We start from the raw sequence: 24303 nt of genomic DNA, 5'->3' as shown, positions 1-24303 counted from the left end.
ATTAACCATTTTAATTATGAAANATATATATATATGGACTGGATTCATCTGCCTCAGGACAAAGTCCAATGGCAATGAATCTTCAGGTTCCATGAAGAGTGCAAAATTTCTTCATAAACTGAGTGACTGAGCTATTCAAGGAGGATACTGCTCCATAAAATACACTAGTTCGATAGGAGGTTCATCATTATGCTTACTACACCCAGCCAGTGGAACCAATTCTGTGCCAACTGAATAACCTACATCCATTATAATGGACTATATAATGCCCGTATGCAAGAAAACCTCAATTTAATTCTTATTTTCAATTTCAGGTTCTCATTTTTCATTTCCTACCATATTAAAGCCTGTTACTCAATGAAAAATAGCATATGCCCATAGAAATATTTCTGTAAACATTTAATACACTAAGGAGACATATCTGAAAAATAATAAATAATTCTTGTCTAGAGAAATTGTAACTTTTTATTCTGTTACATCGTAAAAAAAGCAAATAAGATGTATAAACAAGTGAAAAGTGGTAAAAAATACTCTTCAACTATATCAACATATATTCAATCAAATATGAGCAATAAATGAGCATGTTCACTATTTAAAACAAAATAAGCAAACAATATACAAAAAGTTAAAAATAAATAAATGACACACATCTGTTGGACCAAATGTGACAGTACATCATATATGGTTAATATTAATCAACTATAAGCTGCTAAATGTCAAATACCACAGATCAGCCTCTTCTGTGTCACTGCATGATAAACACTGTATTCCACCAGTACCTTTCAAAAACACACAATGCCATAAATATGAAATGGCATATACTAGTATCTCTTCACCACAGCATTCACAATGCTCCAGGGATCACTCAGATATATATTTTATTGTTACGTAAGTCATATTTTTCAGGAGTACCAGTGGCTGAAGAACAATATGTTCATTTTGTGCTGAGGTTAAGAATATGTGGAAATTTACACTGTCCCCTACACAGTATCATGGAACATTACTTACTTCTGTGCCCAATCACTAGCCCATCAGGATGTATCAGAAAACAGAAGTGTTATACAAGCTTTTTGTTTTACCATACCTCCATGTTCATGATTTCTATTGCTAGAAAGCTACAAATAGCTTAAGTTATCTAGAAAAGAGGGATATTTATTTAGCATCTTCTGAAACACAAAATAATTTCAGACTACAAGGGCCAGTGCTTCTAAACTAGTCATCTCACATGTAGTACAGAATGGTTTAATGAAACATATACTAGTACCATCAGGACAGCTAATTTCAATAACCTGTACATCCTATATTTCTGTACATTAAGTGCAGCAATGGATATTAACTTCAGTTTATCAGTGTACTTAAAGTTTTAACAGTCACTATTTTTCTTGTTCAACAGATCAAACATCTGACTTAACAAAGTCAGATTTGACCTTGTGGCTTCCCTAAGATCTTGTACTTCATCTGTTAATTTAGCTATTGCCTTTGATCCCTCCTCTATTCTCTGGAACAGCAAATGAATATTTGACAGTTCACACGTCTGCGGAAAATTCTTCTTCTGATCCACATGAAATGAAGACCCACGAGATGTTGTGAAGCTAGAAGAAACTGTACTGTGGGATCCTCGAGAGGACACCGTATGACCAAATTGTCTTCTCAGTTTCGCTGTTTCATAAGCTGCCATTAGAACATTTTTTGGTAGTCTTTTTTCTCGAGGATTGAGTGGTTTCACTTGTATTACAACCCTGTATGCAGAAGGTGACACTAGTGCTGTCCACTGAAGAATTCTAATTACATACTGTGGCAAGAAGCCATCAAATAATGCAGACTCTATATATGAAATCATTTCTGTCTGACGTACTAGTTTCAAGAGCCCTGCTGTCTTCTGAAGCCCTTGGATATCATGCACAGCAATTCCTACAAGCAAGTTCATCAATATAACAGTAACAAACAAAAGAAAGACAACAAACACAACATGACCACTGAACTCCAAAAGAAATGCTGGTTTCTTTTCTTCATCTTTTCCTAATATCATATCTTCAAATTCTAATTCACCAGTCATCATAACAAGGACCTTCATGAACCCTACAAGTGGATTTCTAAAGGCATCTGACATGGGGAAAATAACACAAAATGAGATTGTGAATCCAATCAAGAGGCAGAGGTATGCTGCAAAGAGTTTTGCAAATTCTTTCTGCACACTGGTGTACATAGCCACATAAGAACCCAACACAGGCAGCTGTCCAATCATAACCATGAGATTTACCCAACCCAGAAGAACAGCAAAGGCTCCTACATGATTCTGCCAGGTGTATGTTCTCCCTGTATAGATGCACGATATCACAAAAACACTAACAATCACAAACCATTCAATAGCATTCTCCATCTGTAACAGATACTGTTTCAAAGACGAATATGCTGCAAAACCAATGAACTTACGTAAGCACTCACATACAGTGAAGAATACAAGGACATACCATGTAACTTCAGTCACTAAATAATTCCTTCTAAGAAATTCTGCCATCACAGACTTGTCCAGACATAACTGTGTCTCACTGTCTGTTATCAGGGTGGCATTACTTGCAGCCCTGCCACTGTTATAACAGTTATGTGCCAGAGCCATCAGAACATAGGCAGACAGACACAAAACGAAGATTCCATAGAACAGAAGCCTGGCAACATAGTATTTACGTATTTTCTCCCATTTCAGGTAAAGAAATGCTTCACACAATGGATGCTCAAGAATATCCTTTTGACCTGCATCTACAAACGTCTTCAAAAAGCTTATTTCTCCCTTGTCACAATTCTGTAGTAGGAATCGAAAATCAAGTTTAACTTCTACTTCCCTATTAGATGCTTCTGGATCACTTAATGATATTGCAGAGTCTAATTTCTGGTACAACATGGCCAGTGATGCCGGAGTTTTGCGGATAATAATGCTGAGTGCTGAAGTGCCACCCTTAGTTTTGGCACTGACATTTGCACCATGGTATAGCAGTGTCTCTACACACTTATACTGCTCATTCAGGGCAGCAATGTGAAGTGGTGTATAACCATATTTGTCTTTTTGGTTCACTTCAGCTTTCCACATTAATAACAGCTCAGTAATTTCATATGCCAGCAAAGATTTTGCAACCGCTGCATGAAGTGGTGACCGCATATCATTATCCACAGCATTTGAATCACAAGCTCCAGTATCCAATAACATTTCAACACACTCTACTGATTGAGCACGAGCTGCCAAGTGCAATGCTGTTTGCCCCTTGTAGTTTCTCGCATCTGCATTGGCACCTTTACACAGTAATAATGAGATACATTCACTGAAACCCCCTTCTGCAGCAAGATGTAATGCTGTGTTCTTCTTATCACGAGTAACCAAGTGGGGATCAACTCCAAAATCAAGCAGAATCTTCAGTGGATGTATATGTCCCAATTCAGCAGCCAAATGCAGCGGTGAAACTCCTCCAGGCTCAACTGAGTTGATATCAGAACATTCTGCTAACAGCAGTGTGACACATTCAATGGCATTTGCTTTTACTGCAGAGTGTAAAGCAGTCCCATAAATGAAGTCATCATTGCCTTTTGTTTTTCCAGTAACTTCCAACTTTGCACCATTCTTCAGGAGGAACTTTAGAACTTCAAAAGAATTACCAAATGCTGCACTGTGGAGTGGAGTAAACCACTTGGGGGCCAAATTAATATTAGCACCATTTGAGATAAGAAATTCTGAACAGTCAACAGAACCAGTGAAAGCGCTAAGGTGAAGCGCTGTAAACCCTTCACTAGGTTCACTGAAATTTATGTCAACTCCCATGGGAAACAGAAACTGAAGGAAATCCAGTCGTTTAACAAAAGCTGCCCACAGGAATGTAACATTTCTTTCCATTCTGCTACTATTCTTCATTAATGGCACTACATCTTCAATGGACACTTTTCCAGCCTCAATATCTTCCAGGCAATGAGCAATAACTGTATTAGCATTGGATCTCATGAGGTCTAGAAGGCCTTGCCTTACAGTGTTTCTGCATATTCTCACGCTAATTACTTCATTTCCAATATCCTCAAAGCTATCGAACAGTACTATGTCATCTGCAGGTGGAGACTCCCCCCGCTTCATGACGTGGCACTCGTCTTCTTCCACACATACATCTCTCCTGTAGCTCTTCCACCTACCCAGAAGTCTGGGTGACACTGTCTTGTATTTTGGAAGAGCTGTTAGAGGTATCCTCTGGGCATCCATGCTCACAGCTCGAGCCAATGTTACTTTTTTCTTTTCCAGTGGCCTTTTATGCATATTCTTTTCTAGATCCTCCATGGTGACATCCATACTCACAGCTTGAGCCAATGTTACTTTTTTCTTTTCCATTGGCTTTTTATGCACATTCTTTTCTAGATCCCCCATGGCGAACTATACCATAACGCTGATTCCATTCAAGCGCAGTGCCCACCTGAAAAGAGAAATAAAGTACTGTCATTGCCCACTATGTCATTAATTTCTACACATAATATTTCATATATAGTGTATAATGTAGCAATTTTGAATGCAGTCACCAGCTCCTGTGAATGTTAAGAAATGTCAGACATAACCAGATATACGTTATTGCTGGAGTCTGTCTGTATTTTGGGATTTTTTCGCTGTATATCATGGATAAATCCGGGGAAAAAGTGACAATTCCGAAACCAAATGCCTTTCAAACATTTCGTTTGCACGTTTCTAACGCTCCACGAACATTTAGGAACAATAACTTTTTAATGTTTAAAACTCACGGCCATACCTTTTTTTTTTCTTTCTGTTCAATTTACATACTCAGTGCAATTTTCCTGTTCAAGAAATCAGGCACAGAAATGTCTTCTTTTTCATGAATGCATCAACAGTAAGCGCGTGCTGAAGGACCGCTGATCTATATTACGATAGTATTTCATCTAGACAAGCTTTATTTTCTAGAACTCAGCGCAATAATAAAATTAAGAAGTACCATAAACACAAACTTCTGAGCGCACAGTAACAAAACTATACAACACGTGTGTGCACATAAAGCGTCCGTGTCGTACATACAGCACAACCTTCTACGCTGGTCAATTCTGAACTAGCAGCGAACTCAAAGCCGGTTTCTCTCTTCAGGTACGCCGTATAGCTTCACATGACCCGCCTCTGATCCGTGACGTACTTCTTCATCATACTTCTCTCAGAAAACATCATAACCATCACCACGATCATGACTGCTCCTACAGCTACACACACAAGGTCACTGCAAATGAAGCACATCGCAAAACACAGCTCTCACGCGGAACGCTTTACCGCTGACGTTTGCAAAAGCTCGACTATCCGGTGGCATTTCAAATCTTTACACAAAGATTTACATAAACGTTTCAGTGGTATTCTAGGTGCATGTTCAAGTCTGGTCCCTAGGTCATCTAATTTCTCAGCAGGCACTTGGCGCTTAAGAGTCCGGTTGTTCTATGTTTATTCACCAATGAACAGCCTGCTGGGAACTCTTTCATCACAAAATTTACGTCGAAATTTCCAGCAGATCCGTATTTCACGTAGGTGTCATATAGATATACACATTGCTCTAACGTATGGCGAACCAAATCGTCGCGCACTGCTGTTAACTGCGAACAAATGGCTGATAACAGCTGCCTACTGCTGACAAATCATAAATAAACTCCCATGCATGAACCCCACTGCCCGCAGTGTAACATAATACTCTGTAGACGTCTAGACGTTAATTACGTATTATCCAAACATTATCGGTCATCAAGCATGCTTAGTCATCGGCAAAATTAGCATGCGCTTCGCGGCCGGCAATGGACCGGTTGCGGTGAAGCGCAGGGCCGTGGACAAAGGAACGGCGCATATGTCGGGACGTTGTGAATAAGCAGGAAAAGCTTACAGGAGCAAAAACTTCTTGTGCATGAAGAAGTACAAACCGAAGGCATAAATCGGATAAATATGTATTGATGAGTAGTCCTTCATAAAAAAAACGAATAAATGAAGTTCTTGATAGGATCAGCCGAACTTCACTTACGAGCTCATATTAGAAGCGATGATATCAGTCCGTTATGTTAACGACATTCAGAGTTAGCATACTAATAAACGGAAACCTCCAGTGGAAAAAATGAACAAGCTCAGCCTCCCAAAAGCAAGCTTCATAACGTATAAGCACAGTGTGAGGGAAACATTCATTGAGAATATCAAGAAAAAGGTTCAGTTATGAACTCAAAACGGGGCCTTAAAGGAGGAGGAAGAAGGGTTTCAAGGTCTCACAAAAGTAACGACATGCAAGTACAACGCTACTTAAAATCATCATTTTGATTAGGCCTACGAGTACGTGTATATACCATACAACGATTCGACAGTTCTGCTCTCATGAATAATTTGTATTGATTCAACATAAATTTCAAATAGTGGGAGAAAAAATCGAATATTACACATCAGTAAAACTTAATATTTCGTAATGAAGGGCGGTTGTAACGGAGGCGGTGTGGGAGTAAGAAAAAAATCAGACGAATAAAACTCTACATTTAAAAAAAACCTCCTAACAGACCAGATCTCGCTCCGGACAACGCACATAACTATACCGTACGCGAATACACGTAACTTGTGCGTATACGCGTGTACATCTGCGTGTACGTCTGCGTGTACGTATACGCGTGTACGTCTGCGTGTGTCTATGTTGTCTCAGGTAGGTAAGAGGCATCGAAAACGGGCTAATTCGCATCCCAAATACCTTAAGGACCACTACTTCAGAATCAAATCTGAATTCGAACAGGCCCTAATACATGACAGGCCTAGCCAAAGGAGCAGAACATACTGGATATGCTGCCTATCGCACAACATAACACTTTGTTATTAAATGTAATTGTGAAACTCTGAAGCACGTGTGAAGCTCCTCCCATGAGTCATTACTGTCCAGAATGCAAGTGGGAGGCAAGTTGTCTGTATTTCCCCTACATCATAACTACTGTCCAGGTCAACTTCGTCAGCTAGAAAATTAACATTCCGATATGATGATCGCATGCCGGCGGTAGCAGAGCAGCTGTAGAAACAGCCTAAATACACACTCCAGGCCCTCGAGACTGAATGAATTTATCTCTATACTCAAAGCGGAGGTTATGAAGATCCCATCATATAACGCCATGTAGGGGTCAACATGTTTCCCAGAAACGCCCGTTGACTTTCAAAGGATTACACCGCGATATACCCAAAAGACAGAACTCTTCATAAACACCGCTGTGAGAACCTCAAATTCTTCACTCTTTTATTTTGTCCGTGAAATCATTTTTTAATTTCTCAAATGCTTAAAAATTATGCAGATAACATAACAGCTTAGCATAATAATCTACTATTACACAACTGTACTTCTTTTGGCTTGTTTTGGACTTCATCCATCATCTGGTATGTAAAAGACAAAAGATCAGGACGTTTCGGAGACTGGATCTGTCTCCGTCTTCAGGTGGGTAGGGAAGGATAAACCTACTCAGTTGGGCCCGTTAGAAAGAACTAGTCTCAATCACTGGGCAAACCCCGGTCTGTAGAAAACCTACGAACACCCGACAACCGGTTCCATCTGTAGGAGATATGAATAAAATCACAGTAAAAGACATGACAGAGGTCCAAAACAAACCAAAAGTACAGTATACACCATCGTCAGAATCCTTTCAAGTTTATATTACACAACTGTTTACGAATAACGCAAACAATCTAACACTGATTCTGCCCATAATATCTACAGAAAAAAAAACTATATTCGTAATATTAATTTTGGTATGTCGGTATGACATAAGAAGTGACCGTACGCAACCTAGCGCTATCCCAGTAAAAAATATTCGAATATAACCAACCCTACTTTATATTCCCCCCTCAATGTTTCGGAAAGTAAATAATTTCTGCGGTGTATTTCCTATGTCAAACATGAAACAACACATTTTCGAAGGCTGCCGTGGGTCGTACTCAACCCAGATGTTATTTTCGGGTTCTTTACTTCCGCCGGATAATGTTGCTACCTCACACCATCCGTCCAATACTCAACGATTACCAGTTACATAAACCGGTTTGCGAAGGTCACATGTTGTTAGTGAAAAGCATGGCTACCAAAAAGAATGCCGGGACTTCACACACCTGCAGCTTAGGAACGAAAATAGATATGAGGTTGTTACTTGCAGTATTTTATTCATAAACAGAAACTGGTTTTACACACGGGTACAACAGATTTAGGGGGACAACACATCACAATGAGAGCCATCTGGATTTCTGCATACATCCCGTCCACAGTTCACCTCCTGCCACTGGCGCTGTACCATGTGCTTTTCAACATTCGCAAATGCTGCAGTGGTCCGTGCTTTGAGTTAATCCAGGGTGTTCACTCTTTGGCTCTACACCTGGTAAGTCACTATCCCCAAAGAAAGAAGTCCGAAGGCGTGAGAACGATAGGGCCATGCAATTGGTGCTCCTCCTCCTTTCCATCGACTTGTAACACTCACGAACGTCAGCAAGATGAACAGGTGCATCGGATAGTCGAAGAATAAGATTGTCGCTGCTGCTGACCTGCGGAAGGATATATTTTTCCAACAAGTCTGAGAATGAATAGACCGCCTCTGTGGTCTAGTGGTCAGAGTTCCTGCCTACAGATCCAGAGGTCCGGGTTTGATTCCCGGCGGTACCAGATTTTCTGAGAAGTGCTGGGTCTGGAACGGGGTCCTCTCAGCCTCATGGGCATAACTTAGGAGCTATTTCAAGGAAATATCAGCTCCGGTCTAGAAAACAGAAATTAACGGCCGTGGGGATCCGTTGCGCTGACCACATGACACCCTCTATCCGCTAAAGTTGACACTAACTTCTCCGACAAGCGGCGGTCGCTCGGTCGGTATAGTTCGCTTGCGGACTCAAGCTACGGAGTATGGTTTTCCTCTAAAAATGAATTGCTTGTAATGATGGCCTCGTGTGTCAGCGCATACCACACTTTCACTTTATAACTATCCCGTTCATGCTTCGAATGTTCTCTCGTNATTGGTGGAATGAAGATTGGCAAAAGGAAACCGAAGTACTCGGAGAAAACCCGCCCCGGTGCCACTTTGTCCACCACAGATCCCACTTAATCAGACCCGGGATCGAACCCGGGCCGCCGCGGTGGGAAACCAGCAACTAGCTGCTTGAGCTATGGCGCGGCCATCACGTGCTATAAGTTCCTAAAGTACCCGCAATTAGTACGGCTGTAGACGAAGAGTCTTCTAAAGAATTCTGTGGACAGTCACTTAGGGCATCTGTAACTTCTACACTTGCTCGGGAGATCCAACACCGTATGAAACCCTGCCTATTACGATCCAGATCTTCATCAGATCTCCTACTCTGCCCCGTAGAATGTCCTTCTAAATTGCTCACGCCATCTCCTACAGCTCTTGTCATCAAGTGGTCTTGCATCATACGTACAGATATATGTTTAACCGAGTGAAAGTTCGGCCACACAGAGTGCTACGTACGCGACGAACGCTACGTACGCTATGTTCGCTATACGAACAGAAAAATATCTCCCTTTATTGCCAATGTGACTGGCCACACAGACTTCCGTACGCTACGTACGCTATGTTCCCTATGTTAGCTGCGTCGCAGAGTGTACACAGCGTCGTAGCGAACATAACGTAGCGCTCTGTGTGGCCGAACCTTAATGGATTCAAATTTTTCGTACCACATCAGTCTATGCTTTCTGTTGTGCCGGAGACATTGTACTGATCGGGCACAACACGAAATCAAAGCTGCTGTCCGTTAACTATAGTTGGGATGAGCACGCTACTTGTGTCAGTGAAACTGTTTATGTTACACTGTAAATACCAACAGCTGTCATATCTGTTTTCGTTCCGGGGTCTGAATACTTGGCATTCTTTTTGGCAGACCCTGTATGAGCAAATGCTTAAATATGCACATATCACATGATTTGCCATATGTATCGAGTTTCCACCCATATAACAAGCACTTATATACTTAAATTCTACACATTTTTAAATGCAATTATAATTAATATTCAAATTAACTGTTAAATGATATGATTTCATTGTTATTCTTATATCATCGAGTAACTAATTCCATGGAGCCTAGTCTCTCTTGAGAAGCCAACATTTTATTGCACCTGAAGGTTCATTACCATGTTCCCTGTCCTGAGCCAGATCAATCCAGTCCATATCACCCCATCCTATATCTTTAAGATCCATCTTAATATTATCCTCCCACCTATGTCCAAGTTTTCCTAGTGGTCTCCTTCCTTCCGGCCTTAACCAGCAAAATCTTGCATGTATTATTCTTCTTCTCTGCTTTCCATGGGGTTAAAGTGGCCGAGGGGCGAAGCTTATCACTCACCTCCAACTGGTGTCGGGGTGAGAACGTGATGTATACATCCACTCCCCAACAGGCCTTCATGGTACAGTGCTTATTTGCGTACGCACAGGGACTCACCTCCAGCTAGTGCCGAGGTCAAGAAAATGTGGTTCTATACATCTACTCCCCCATGTGCCTTAATTCGTTAAGCACAGGGACTTCACCTTCGCCTGCGGCCTCCTGAAGTTGTAGGTAGAAGGCTCCTCCCAAGTTCCTACCAGACTATATGACGTAAGGTTCCAGAAGTCAGCAGTCTTCGTATTCACCGCCATAAAAACCTCAAATCTCACAGGGCAAACGTAGTTCCCAGTATTAATAAGAGATCACTTATCGTGCTGCGAGCATACCATACAGTAAACATGCCTATGTTACAGAATGAAAGAACATGACACTCAAGTATATTTGTTATGTAACGATACGCGGGCCAGATAAACTCGGTACACATGACTCGCTAAACAGATTTTGTAAGAAAATGAAAGTAACTTGTTTCCGGGTGGGATGCTGCGCACAGTCTATGCAGCTGTGCAGAATTAATCTGTAAAGACAAAGATGTCCTGGGCCTAAGGACAGTACTGGGATACTGGCGTGTGGAGGTACTTTGAAGGAAATAAGTGACGTAAGGCATATGCTCAATCTAGAACTGGAAGCTGCATGAAGAAGGTAATTATAAAACTGAACGAACATAAGATAAACACAGAAAAAGCACGTCATGCTCCTGAATTTAGACAGGAAAGAGACCTACACAAAAAATCAGAATCCAGCGACCAGTAAACACGGACAGGCCGATGAGGGGTGCACATTAGCCAGCAATCTCACAGTTACGGCTCGCTTTACGAGCTGTTAGCTCTCGAGGGCTTTCGTGAGTGGCCTAATCTCTTAAATGGGATGAGGAACCTGTCTATCAGGGACAAATATCTGAGCGCGGAAGAGGCTGGTGAAGAGCAGGTCTCTTCTGAGCGAAACTGAGGGCTCGACTGCAGGTCCAGCTGGGACTAGTGATGGGGCTCTGATGTCCCTGCCGTTAAATTACCAAGGGCGTCTGGGATATCTCGCTACAAGCAGCCCAAGATATGGTATTATGTCTGTGCCCAACAACATTGGGTATTAATGTACAACCTTTGGTTCTGCAAGGGAAGAGCCGATGGTTGGTAAATGAGCCTCAGTCTGCAGGTTTTTTTTTTTCAATGTAGTTAAAAGCGAGGCTCTTACGAAGCCCGAGCAACATTGCGGGGAGCACATTGGACCCAGTGAAGGCGCGACCATAAATTGCCCAACCTATGTCAATACATTACAGTACAATGGGAAACATTCACACACATTACGAACCGAGCTTTATGAACTTATATATTCTTAACAATGGGAACTGGCTGTAGACGGACACGGTGAGATGTATGCGGTAGGTTGCGTCAGCAAAAAAACCTTTCCTACATTAATATGAACCTCACCTTCACGTGCTGCAGGTACCCTACTTTCACGAAAGAGGAACTAGTGGCTGAGTCATGACTGTATAACAAGTTCTTACATCTGCACCTGGGGGAAATGTTCAAGACTAGCCAACGTAATGGCGGTGTAACTGTTCCAACAAATGAGAACATATCGTTACCAACATTTATGTTCGCTTCAATTTTATTTCCTATGCGTTCTTTTCATCCAATGAGGACACAAATCCCGACAGAAAATATTAACTTTAACTTCAATTTCAGTTTTCATATATACCGTATTTACGCATGTATAGGCCGCGTGCGTGTATAGGCCGCAGCACAACTTTCAGACAGAAATTATAGAAAAAATAATTTTCTTGGAATATTATTTCAGGAGTAGAAATTATTCCGAAATTTGGCAACGTTAATTTTTTTAAATGAAGTGTGATTTCGAATATTTCGAATATAAGCCGCACCCCAGTTTTCCTCTTGAATTTTTGGCAAAAAATGTGCGGCCTATACATGCGTAAATACGGTATTTGCACAACGAACATAAAATTAACCCAGAATGAGCAATCTATGCCGGGCTGTCTGCCCGAAACTACTTGAGAGAATTCCACGAAATATGGTATCAGACAGCAAAAGGTACTGGGTACGTTTCAGTTCAAGATGGACAGTCTTCTGAGATATGTTGTCGTATAGCCTGGTTAAGAAGTACGATTCGGAGGAACCTGATGCTTCCATCAAACGCACAAAACATGGACTGACAGGTTCCTACCAAAGACGGGAGGTCTATACAAGTCTAGCCGAAATCGTGTCCCAGAAGACCGTGATCTTAATATTCACTCTCACGAGAACTTCAAATCCCATTCGTTGGCTCCTATGCATCCAGTACGTCCCTGTAACTCGTAAAGGTAAAGGTATCCCTGTGCTAAACTATCAAGCTTTACGTCATGAAGGTGTATGGGGGAGTGGATGTAAAGATCCACATTTTCTTAACCTCGACACTAGCTGGAGGTGAGTGGTCAGCTTCACGCCCCGGCTGCTTTACACCTAGGGAAAGAGCCCCTGGTACCAATTGGATAAGAGGTTGGGTGAACCCCAAAGTCGATCTGGAAGACGTGAAGGGATAATTCTTGACTCTACAGGGGCTCCAACTCAGATCCTTCGGTCGTCCAGCCCGTAGCCAGTCGCTATACCGACTGCGCTATCCTAGCTCCTCCCTTAACTCGTACTTTACATATAAAACTCAAATCGAATTCCGTGGCTCGTGGTACAAAGAACGTGATTCATGACACATACCCATAGGCCTAACGTAGATCTCATTTATATGAATGAATGTATAAGGGATGGGCCTTCACGGCCCTTCCACCGCGACCTACAGTGATCTATTGTGTTTCAGATCTCATTTAGATTAACACAGTTCATTTGGAACACATACCGATGTGCTTGTTTCACGGAACGCACGCAAAACAATTCTTGATACTGTGTACTGTGTTGCCAGTGAACAGCTCTGAAACTTTATCGAATCTGTAACAAATGAACATCACTGCCAGTGAGGTGGACAAAATCGTCATGAACGTATTCCGTCCTTCATACATGGACTCTTCTTCACGTAAACACCACAACCGTTAAGGGCACAGCTCTAGGTACGGCATTTTTAGACTAGTCAATGGCTGCAGAAGAGTGGCCACCTTGATGCTCCAACCGCTTTACCCTATAAGAGAGAGTGGGCAAACATCCCAGTGGGATAGGAACCCTTGAAACCAGCGTTAGGCGCGGCCACTGGAATCTGGAGGAATTGGTTGGATTTGGGGTTCTCATGGCGGTGTAGTCTTCTGGGATGTGGGGCCGCGCAGTTCGGAGGAACAAATCGTTTCAATCTTCAGGGTGAACTAAACTAAGAAAGATACCAGCAGAAACAGGCGGGAAGCTGAGTTGAGCGTATCGCCTGCTTCTGCTGAAGATGGAAGCGATATGTTTCTCCGAAACTCCTGGCTCTCTCCGAACTACATACCGCTACAACCCAGTACACTTTACCCTTAAGAAAAACAGTTTTCCTTTGGCCTATATCACTTTTCATGACGGACTTACCGGAGACTTTGCGTTACACGCGATGGGTGCACACCATAGCTGCATGTGACTCATACGGAAGAAAAACTTTTGTTTGTTTGCTCATGTATACGTGGCACAGGTCAGTGTACAGGTAACTGTACATATAAACAAGTTAGAAAATGAGAGGAAACAGGAAACAAAGATACTGTCTGTTGATTCTTGTTTTACTAACAACGCTATGTTAATTCCGTACGTTACAGAGCATCCATCATGGTAGACGCAAAAAAGGGGCCCCGAGTATATTTGGGAAACTCGAACTGAAAACTGAAGGGAATATTCCAAATATTACTGCCAAAAATTAAAATTGTTCTATCTAATGGAAAAATCATAAATATAGTTTGTGGTGATATCTGTTTCTCTGCGTAGACCCACAACCCTGGGGTGACCCGTAAAATATTTTCCAATCAGCTTAAACGTATATCCGCATGGAAATAATCTTCACTCTCCCTCTCCCTACCTTAAAAAAATCGGCGAGGGCCCTTTGTGTAAATATAGTCGCCATCAATTTTGTTAAATTTAAATGATGACAATAATACACACAGAAGCACATTTATTAATAAAATATATGCATTGTATTTACACGAGCACCATCAGCAGGGTACGTTGTGGCATGAGAAACGGCACAATGCGAATGAATGGTAAAGTAGGAAGGATGTGGAAACGGTCACTTCCCAAGTTGAGTTACTATGTCGACGTGCGTCCAGGGCACGACGAAAACCACAAACGCCTATTATAACAGCCGTTCTCCTAGATAGCGCCAGAATATGAACCTCTATACCGCGAAAACTAGATTCAACGTGTACACGAACAATTTCTCTAGTACACTCAGTCCTTTCTTTCTGAACAAGGGGTACTCGGAGAAGAAACCGGGAGGCTTTAAACCAAATTTTCGCCTATTTTCTTTTTTAAGAAAAGGCAGAAAAGCAGAGAATGTAAACATCAGCATAATGGGCTTCAGGTAAAGATAATCTGGAAGAAATGTCATTCAGAGCACAGCATGAACACATTTTCTTTGCATGTTATTTTAAGACTATCAGTACTGAGAGTATATGGCGTCGGGGGATGAACTGGAAAGCAACTGGAAGCGGTCATAGCCTAATGGAGGGGTATCCAGGCATTTGCCAGAAGAGACTGCAGAAAACTATGAGAAAACCAAAAGCGCATAGCCGGTATCCTGGAAGAGATTCGAACCGATCACCTCCAGAATGGAAGTCCAGAGTGTTACCATTAGACCATCCTGTTCTGGGATAACAAACACCGTTCCGTGAGTTTCTGTATATCCTGTTAAGGCTAGTTACAGGACAATGCGGCCACCAAGTTAACGTCCAAGTACTAACTAGCAAAAGTTTATTCTAGTATAAACACGTGGTTTATTCAAAAGAAATTAAGATTTACTGCACTTACCTGCAGATGTCTTTGACTGCAGATATGCCGTGATTCTCTCTTCAAATGACGCTGTTCACTGCCAACATTTGTTCCTTGTTAAAGCGCAGAATTTCAATTTCCAGCGCAATCCAACGTCCTCGAAACGCTCGAAACGTCTCGCTTGAGTCAGTGGATAAGAACGCATTAAGCTCAACCTCCGTTTCTTGGAGCTGGACTCGCGCAGCCTGGGAATTCCCTTCCGCCTGTGCCAGCACTACCTGCGGCCCATTCGTTCCTACACGCTGCTCCGAATGTTTTCATCCGCATAATTACGAACTACTTCCTGTTCGAGCACAATACCCTGCTGCGACGTAACAACGCGCGAACTGGTGACAGAAAGGCGGCGGTAAAACGGTAAAGTTTCCCCTGTGCTTACTGAAGCACCACGCCATGCCAACGTACGAGGGCGTGAATGCACCGTTATACTACGCATTCTTAACCTCGGAACTAGATGGATATCAGTGATTAGCTTCGCGCCTCCGCCGCTTTACCCCCGCTATCCACTGGACAGGGGACTACGTGGGCCCCACGGCCTCTGGACGCTGGGCAGTAGAAAAAAACTCTATTTGCTGGGAATCGAAACCCGATTCCAAAAGTAGAAAGGTGTGCTCCAATCTGGTATCATGTTTCCAAATGCGATATTTCTAACTGAAATGGTGACTTGGTAAAGGGAGCCTGTCCATTTGTCAACCATTCGACATAGCGGCACAACAGAGCCCTGGATTATGGGTGAAGCCTGATACCAAGCCCACACTTGTGATGATGTACTGAGTAGTCAGTCTACTGTAGGGTCTGTTTGTAAACTCAATGTGAGAATGAGCAATGCCCCTATTTTTCATGATACAGGTATTTATTCTATACTTACTAAGATTTTTTCAATCACTGAAGCAAAAACAACGAGATCAAAGTGATAAGAGACTACCTTTCTCCTCCAATTGACATTTTATACAGCGACATGTTCATGGATGATTTGGGGGGGGGGGGGAAGCCAGGCACATGCTCTCAATTTTTGGGAATAACCAAAGTTGGGAAAAAAAAACTGAAAATTACAAAATATTAATACAACATTAAAAGTATTTAAGAAATATTCTTCTACCTTGAATGCTCTATGGCAACAAGTAAAAAGAGTTCTATAAGGCTTAAACAAAATCGACAAATTTTCAGCCCCTTCAATAAAAAACCTTACAATGACTATGAATAGGTCTACGCAGTTTATTTCACAAACAGCGCTGAATGTGTGCACCTGCTTGTGTGTTTATCAATGCATTTCATCTCTGAAACTATGTACCAAATTTTGTTTAAATTTTGCATGGGAGACCACACTATGAGCAGTCGGACACAACTTTAGAGTTGTCCTTAGTTAGGGTGACCAGACATCCTCTCTTTCCTAGACATGTCTAAATTTGATGTTCAGGTTCTTTTCTGTTAAATTGATAGAATGTCTTCTTTTTCTAAAATTAATTCTTACATCCATGATTTATTTAAACCATCTTGCAGTGCATACACTCATCTATCTCCTTCTCTCACTCACACTACATGTTTCGGCATAATAATGCCATCTTCAGGTGCTTACTCAATCCACGCCAAACTAGTTCATTGCATGCCTTGTCCTCACATTAAAATAACTAAAATATATATCTATCATATCCGAAACATGTAGTGCGAGTGAGAGAAGGAGACAGATGAGTGTATGCACTGCAAGACGGTTTAAATAAATCGTGGACTTAAATCAGTGCAACAGGACGCTAAAATATAAAATTAATTCTTACATACTTAAAACGCCAATAACACCTTATTGTTTCAGAACAACGATAAGTTTACCTACATACAAACATTTATTTTCAGAGTGCCAGTGAGTAATCCATGGGGATTTGTCGTGCTGACCACGTGACACCCTCTATCCGCTAAAGTTGGTACTAACTTCACAGGCAAGCGGCAGTTGCTTGGTCGGTATAGTTCACTTGCGGACTACACGCAACAGAGTGCCAGTGAGTGCTGTAACAACTGAAGTGAGCTATTTCTTTTTGAAATCGTAATCGTCGCAAGCAGGGCACCTGAAATACTGTCCCACAGCTTTGCACCTTCACCAGGAGAACTGCAAGTGTTGTTATAATTACCCTCACTAATTTATTTTTATATTCACAGATATTTGCTGGCATATCACAACAATGTGCTCAGTCACTAGTTAAACTTCCAAGGACATAGTAAGAAACCAACTAATCACTGTTTGAGCCCGCATATTGCAAGTTTTGTTTTGTAAATACAAGTGCAGTTTTGTAGTTTATGATAGATCTGTGTTATATTTCCCTACTGTAGAAGGATAAGTATACATTTTTTTTTTGTTTTTTACCAATAATATGCGAAAGCAAAAGTGTAAATTTAAAAGTGAACTTCAAACGCTTCACAGTTTGGAGAAACAGAAATGAAACCGAATGTACTCATGTTATATGCAAAATGTTTTCGTTTATAGCAAACAAAAGCAGTTACGATTTGGAAGCACATATTAACAAGCCAAGCATATATAAAAAATTCTGATCTGCCATAATACCCAAAGGTCAGTTAGTGGTTTTTTTATCAAATAAAATTCATAAATAGAAGAATGGGCAATCGCAAATGAGTTCTCTTTTTTTCTCTCACAAAATCTGGTCACCTTATCCTTACTGCTTAATTAAGCTCTGTATCATGAAGACAAAAGTGGGAATGGAGGTAAATCAATAAATGGAGGTGAGCGTCCCGTTCATGCCCCAGCTGCTTTACCTCTGGGAAGAAAGGCCCTAGCACCCATAGTACAGGAGACTGGGTATGCCGCAGAGTTGATCTGGATACAGTGGAGATAAGAGAAATCTCTTTCCCCTGCCAGGAATTGACTGAATAGGGCCCTGCATAGTACCAGTGAGCTATCCGAAGCTCCCAGGTTTGGTGCACTTCAGTGTGAACCTGAAACTGATGTTCTATCGATTTTCTGAAGTGGCTCATCACGTAAAAATTAATATATTAATAAAATACAGATCCCATTAACATCTGCAACATTTGAATTCCTTTTTGAAATGGTAAATATTTAACAAAATGCAAGAAGAAATAACATATCTTGTGTGTGGTTAGCTCTGCAAGAGTAGATCTGTATATACAATTAAGCAACATTATGGCCAACAGAATGAGAGGAACAGAAAAAAGCATCTGGAATATATTAGAACTCCACAGGGATACATATTTCCTTTCCTATTTTAATTAATGTGGGAGAGTTTTGAATTCTGAATATTAGTGTTCTCCTGTATGAATGAAATATCATTCTGGAGAAGATACACTAACAAAATTCAGTACTGGATGTCCTAATTATTAGACTTAATTTTGATCCATACAGGACAGTCTGCTCCATAAATTTACAGAATTCAAATCCTGGAAACAGGAAAAACATCGTGTAAGATTTGAGGCTTTCACGGCAGTGACTATGAAGAAAGCAGTCTTCTGGGATTTGGCACCGTGTATATGTGGTGTTAACCGACGTTTCGGAGGAACATATCGCCTCCATCTTCAGGGTAGAAGAAAAAGTATAAGAAATCTGCAAGCGACAAGACCGTGAGAACGGTTTTTACCGTTTTACCGTTTACCGTTCTCACGGTCTTGTCGCTTGCAGATTTCTTATACTTTTTCTTCTACCCTGAAGATGGAGGCGATACGTTCCTCCGAAACGTCGGTTAACACCACATATACACGGTGCCAAATCCCAGAAGACTGCTTTCTTCAGGAAAAACATCCATGCACTAACAAAGTTTGATAAAATATAAGTCTTCCCATTCAGTAATTTTCACGTATAAAATTTGTTAGAACTGTTGTGACAGAAGAATTATCCAAAACATACAACACGGAAGAAGCAGTCAGCAAAGGAACTGGGTATTTAAAATACAGACAAATCAAAACCGAAGCCAAAGACCAGAAAATGCAGACAGCGCTTTGTAACATACACACAACACTTGTGCATATGGACAAACATGACAAATGCAAGGCAAATGAAGATGTCAAATAACTGGCTACAGAGGAAACAGAATAATTGGGACACATCTAGTGAGGGTAGGCAGACAAAAGCTAACAGGGAAAGATTTGTCACACATACAATAAGAGCATTTATGGGACTTGAGAGGCTTTATCATAGGATGACTTTCACATGTGGAAATTGCAATGCATACTGATGGTATTCAGCGAAGGAAACTATTTAACTTTTTCGGAACATGGATTAAATTGATGTGGAATCAATAATTAATTCGGTAGCCTGGATTTTCCTCTCCTCTGTAGTGTAAGTTTTGTCCATTTTACTGAAAAATTAGACACATTAAGAGTGCCATATGGCAGAAGCTGCAACTGACATGTATGAGTAATGTATGTCCATCTGCATCTAATGAAAACTTATCACTGTGCACATGGCATGTCCTCCACATGAAAGGGCAAACACTGAGGACCAGCTATTTTTTTAAGACAAACAGTTTTTCAAAAAATGTCAAAACTCTAGAACTAATAATTACATACCTCATGATTTAAAGACTGCAGTGTAGAGAAATGTTAAGGGAATATTCAGAATTATTTAAATTTTCACTCATCATCTTGTTGTAATACTTACTAAATCTCAAACTGTATTTCTTTCAATCCACTTGGCTGCTAGCTGAAGTATACAAACTACACTAGTGTGAAAACTAATTTCAGAATAGTCATTATAAAAACAATCATGATCATAATGGTAATAATAATAGTTGTTATTTTTACAGGGGGTACACGGTAGTGTAGTTGGTTGAGGGGCTATGCTACAAGCCGGAAGGTTGCAGATTCAAGTCCCGATGAGGTCATTGGATTTTTTTCAGTTGACCTAATCCTTCCAACCGCACTATGGCCCTAGCGTCAACTCAGCCTCTAACAGAAATGAGTACCAGGAATTAATTAAATAGTTTTCTTGGGGAGTAAACCGTGGCCGGCACGCAAGACTGACAACCTTACTGCCATCTTTGAGCTGATTGTCTAGATATTGTGGGACCCTCAACATCTCACAACCCTACGGGCCTTCTCGGCCTGTTACAGGGATAGCTTTACTTTTACTGACACTATTATTGGTACATGTTTTCAAGCTGGAATTTCATTCTACAAGTCAGACTTCATTACTTCAACACAGCCATAACCAGTTCTATGATGATTACCACCTCAATGCCATAACACAATATTCATTCCCTTACATTCAATCTCAATTGGGAATACTGGAACTACTAACAGTCCATAGTATTTATAAGCATTTATTTGATAAAATAAAGTATTTATATTTCCAATAAATATTAAAAATGTATCAAAAGGTGATCCAGTTTTGGATTGCTGGTCCTCAATGCACATAAGAGATAAAGATGAATATCCTACCTGCTCTCTGTCTTGAATGTGTTCAAAATACTCAATGGACTTGTTATTGATGGTGATTAGGCCAGTTCCTGGTGATCTGACTGTAACTTCACCACGAGCAGATTTCCTCAAACACTCTGGAAAAAAAAAACACAATATCATTATATGTGTTCGCATTCCTCAGTATTATTTGCTTTATCGTCATTAATTTAACCCACTGTGGCAACTAACATTATTTCCAAGAAGTGATAATCTGTGTAAGTTTTGAGCTTTTCACGGCGATGACTATGAAGAAAGTCGTCTTCTGGATTTTGGCACCGTGTATTCTTTGTTTTGGCCGACGTTTCGGAGGAACATATCGCCTCCATCTTCAGAGCAGGTGAATGGCTTGTGAATGCAGAGAGCAGTAGCTGTAGTGATTAGGAAGTGAAACGTTACTGTTTCTCCGAAACGTCGGCCAAAACGAAGAATACACGGCGCCAAAACCGAGAAGACGACTTTCTTCAAGTGATCATCTGTTTACAACCAACAATGGCTGCTCAGTGTTCTTCTGTGGTTTTCTGACCAAAGAATGTATTTTATTTATTAACACAGAGCAAGGAAAATATATGATAATATTGCAACAGCAAGGACTTAAGAGTAATTCAAAACATTGCCTTCTTTCTACATGATATGTTTTTATTTTAATGGGCTCTGAAAGGGTTCTGATGACTGAAAAGCTTGGACAACACTGAAATGTTACCCACGACTCATGTGAGACAGTAATGAAATGTGCCCACCTACCTTTTATTGTCACATAAGCTCTTCCATCAGCACTGTATTGTGGCTGGAATCAATAAAAATCAATGTGAGATTTGAGGTTCTCATGGCAGGCAGTACTGTGAAGAATATTATCTTATGACATGTTACAGTGTGTAGTCTATTAGAAGTTTACTGACATTCCTATGAAACACTACACACTGGGTGGTGGCATCACATCCCAGAGTATAGTAATCTTCAATAACACAGCAAATTATAGTACAAGCAGTCTTGGGCCAAAAGTTCTTTAGTTGTAAGGAAGATGAGAGAAAAAGTAGATCAGGTAGTTCTATAAGTACAAGGATGTTGTTCACAATGACTGTAAAGTGAATATAAACACAGACCAAGCAGTTGGTGACAAAATTCTAGTCACTTAAAGAGTAACAGCTAGGGAATTTATCAAAGGCATGGTTTATAATGGGTCTCTGTTCCTAAGAGCAGAAAAACATGCAACAGAACTGAAATGTGTAGCAGAAAAAATCTCGTATCATATTTGCTCTTTCCTTATTCATGAACGCAAATCTTATTTGACACTGAAGAAAGCAGTCTTCTGGGATGTGGCACCATGTAGATGTGGTGTTAACTGACGTTTCGGAGGAACGTATCGCCTCCATCTTCAGGGTAGATGGAAAAATAAGAAATCTGCAAGCGAAGAGACAGTGAGAACTGGTACAAGCAGACTGGTGTTGGAAATAAACACAGTTATGTGAGAGCAGTGAAAGGAGGGGAGGGGGGCAAGTCTACATGGGAAATCAGTGAAGTGGAAGGGGGGAAGGGGCTGGAAGGGTTGCTATGTTAGTCGGTCATGGCCTGTGTAGCCTTGTGGATCTGGTGTCATGTCCCGAGGGGGGGGTTATGGAACAGATGAGAGGCTTCCATGACTTCATGAGACAAAACCCCCCTTCCCTGTTCATATTTTCGGGATGGAGTTCGATCTCAATGGCTTCCCTAATGATGCGATCCATATATCGGGTCTTGGTGGTGAGGATGGAGGTATTCTGAAGCTGAATGCAGTGTCCCAGATCGATGCTGTGTTCAGCTACGGCTGACTTGTCCGGATGGAGGTGATACATACCTCTGAAACGTCGGTTAACACATCTACACAGTGCCACATCCCAGAAGACTGCTTTCTTCATAGTCACTGCCATGAAAACCTCAAATCTTACTTATTTGACATTGTTATTCCAAAATATGTGAAATGGGTCACATCCTAAAGGATTTGTTAAGTCTCCTTATATCACGATTCTGTTCAGCATTCTGGTGATGACACAGTACTCAGCTATTGCTATGTTTTATTTCCAGACCGATTTCCTTATTAGCCTATAACATTCATTTTTATTAGTCTAAGCCCTTGTGTCATTTTTACAGATTTTTATGATGCTTTATTATCCCTTGCCATAACCCAAAAGCTGGAGGACCAACCTTCACTGGAACAAGCGACTAATTACTCAACATACTGGCAGCTTTACTCCATCCACAGCTCTATGACACACTAACATGTGCCCTTACTAAGGGGTTTTCATATTGTATGCATTATGTTAAATATGATAAATTATGACAAAGAACAAGAAAACACAGTTGACAAAAGACAATTTGACCCCTGTGAAGTCTGAAGTTCTCATGGCAATAAGCATAAAGGTTACAGTCCTCTAGGATGGATACCATGTAGTTTGGTAGATATATACCACCATTTTGGAGGAACCTATGGGCTCCATCTCCATGGTAGAAGAATGATGGGGGCACCAGGTTCCTCCAGAATGTTAGTACCCACCTACCCAGCTATACAGTGTTGTATCCCAAAAGAACATAATCTTAAATTTGATCTTACCTTGACCAAGAATATGGTACATGAATGTAGCAAGCAACAGCATGGGGGGAGGGGACAACATAAGAATGAACACTTATGTTGATATTTTATTCTTCTCATAACACACTGCAAGTTTATTTATAAATATCCATGAATATGAGTTTTAAATACACACAATAAAATATCTTTTCACCAAAATTCATCCTCTAAAATCTGGACACATCTCAGTCTGAAAAATATGCTATGCACAGCACAGAACAGCATGTAGCATGTGAGCGTGGGATTAAGGGCAAGTATCCAGTTCCTTAAAAATGTTACCCCTTGGTTAGGGGAGTGAACCCTGAGAGAAAATCTGAGCCTTCATGTAGTCAGGGTTGGGCACAGGGCTAACAATCCTGCCTCTTAAAAAATATAATAAAAATAAAAAAATAAATGTTTAGAAGTCAAAATTATATTTTTGAAAATACAGTCGGAAATCAAACTAACTTCTTTCTAAAGTGGATAGTGAATAAATTAAAATAGCAAATGAATAACTCCTACCTTGGGAATATCGTAAGCAGTACTTTGGCTCAGTATTGGTTTCCTGAATTTCTCAATGAAATCTTTAAGCCGGTAAGAGTAAGGATGCTGAATTAGTCGTTCCATAACATAGATGAGATTGGAATACTGAAATGCAGACACATTATTATCAAAGCTCATACACCACCTAACAAGTTCCAATGTTAATGGCACCATTTAACCCTTATCATTAGGAAATGAAGGTTTTAAATTTCCAACTGCTACATGCATGGTGGTCATATACTAATTTGAGGTAACAGTTTATTGTCAGGAAATAGGGGACTTGCTTCTATAGGTCTGTTGACCACAATTTAACTTGTTGGTACAACACATTTCCTCAAATCCTTTCTATCCACAAAACCTGTTGCTCCTGCCCCCATAAGAAAACAAACAAACCAAGAAAAGCACAGATATAATCTATGGTGGTTTGTATTGAAATGCTAGGA

The 24303-nt window shown here is 40.8% G+C and overlaps 2 protein-coding genes across 4 annotated transcripts in view; both read right to left on the bottom strand.

The window, feature by feature from the left end:
• LOC111864908 (28S ribosomal protein S9, mitochondrial) overlaps positions 1-24303 on the bottom strand; it is a 37766-nt gene that overhangs the window by 3590 nt on the left and 9873 nt on the right. Inside the window, exons 7-9 of the mRNA XM_023852519.2 lie at positions 23840-23965; positions 21478-21520; positions 20716-20831 (exon numbers count right to left, since the gene is read on the bottom strand). Of these exons, the coding sequence (XP_023708287.1) occupies positions 20716-20831; positions 21478-21520; positions 23840-23965 (285 nt within the window). The remainder of the gene's footprint in view (positions 1-20715; positions 20832-21477; positions 21521-23839; positions 23966-24303) is intronic.
• On the bottom strand, positions 80-15655 carry LOC117282034 (transient receptor potential channel pyrexia). 3 transcript variants are annotated; one of them, XM_023852513.2, is made up of 2 exons: positions 15304-15655; positions 80-4442 (listed from the first exon to the last, which is right to left on the bottom strand). In XM_023852513.2, exon 2 carries the CDS (start codon positions 4394-4396, stop codon positions 1364-1366), a length of 3033 nt encoding a protein of 1010 aa, XP_023708281.1. In that variant the 5' UTR covers positions 4397-4442; positions 15304-15655; the 3' UTR covers positions 80-1363. The 3 variants fall into 3 exon arrangements, with proteins under 3 accessions (XP_023708281.1, XP_023708280.1, XP_023708282.1); XM_023852512.2 differs by lacking the exon at positions 15304-15655 and adding an exon at positions 4770-5607; XM_023852514.2 differs by lacking the exon at positions 15304-15655 and adding an exon at positions 4971-5607.

This window comes from Cryptotermes secundus, unplaced genomic scaffold (genome assembly GCF_002891405.2).
Source record: "Cryptotermes secundus unplaced genomic scaffold, Csec_1.0 scaffold62, whole genome shotgun sequence".
NCBI lineage: Eukaryota > Metazoa > Arthropoda > Insecta > Blattodea > Kalotermitidae > Cryptotermes > Cryptotermes secundus.
The sequence above is the reverse complement of the archived record's forward strand: the minus strand, read 5'-3'. Positions and strand labels throughout refer to the sequence as shown.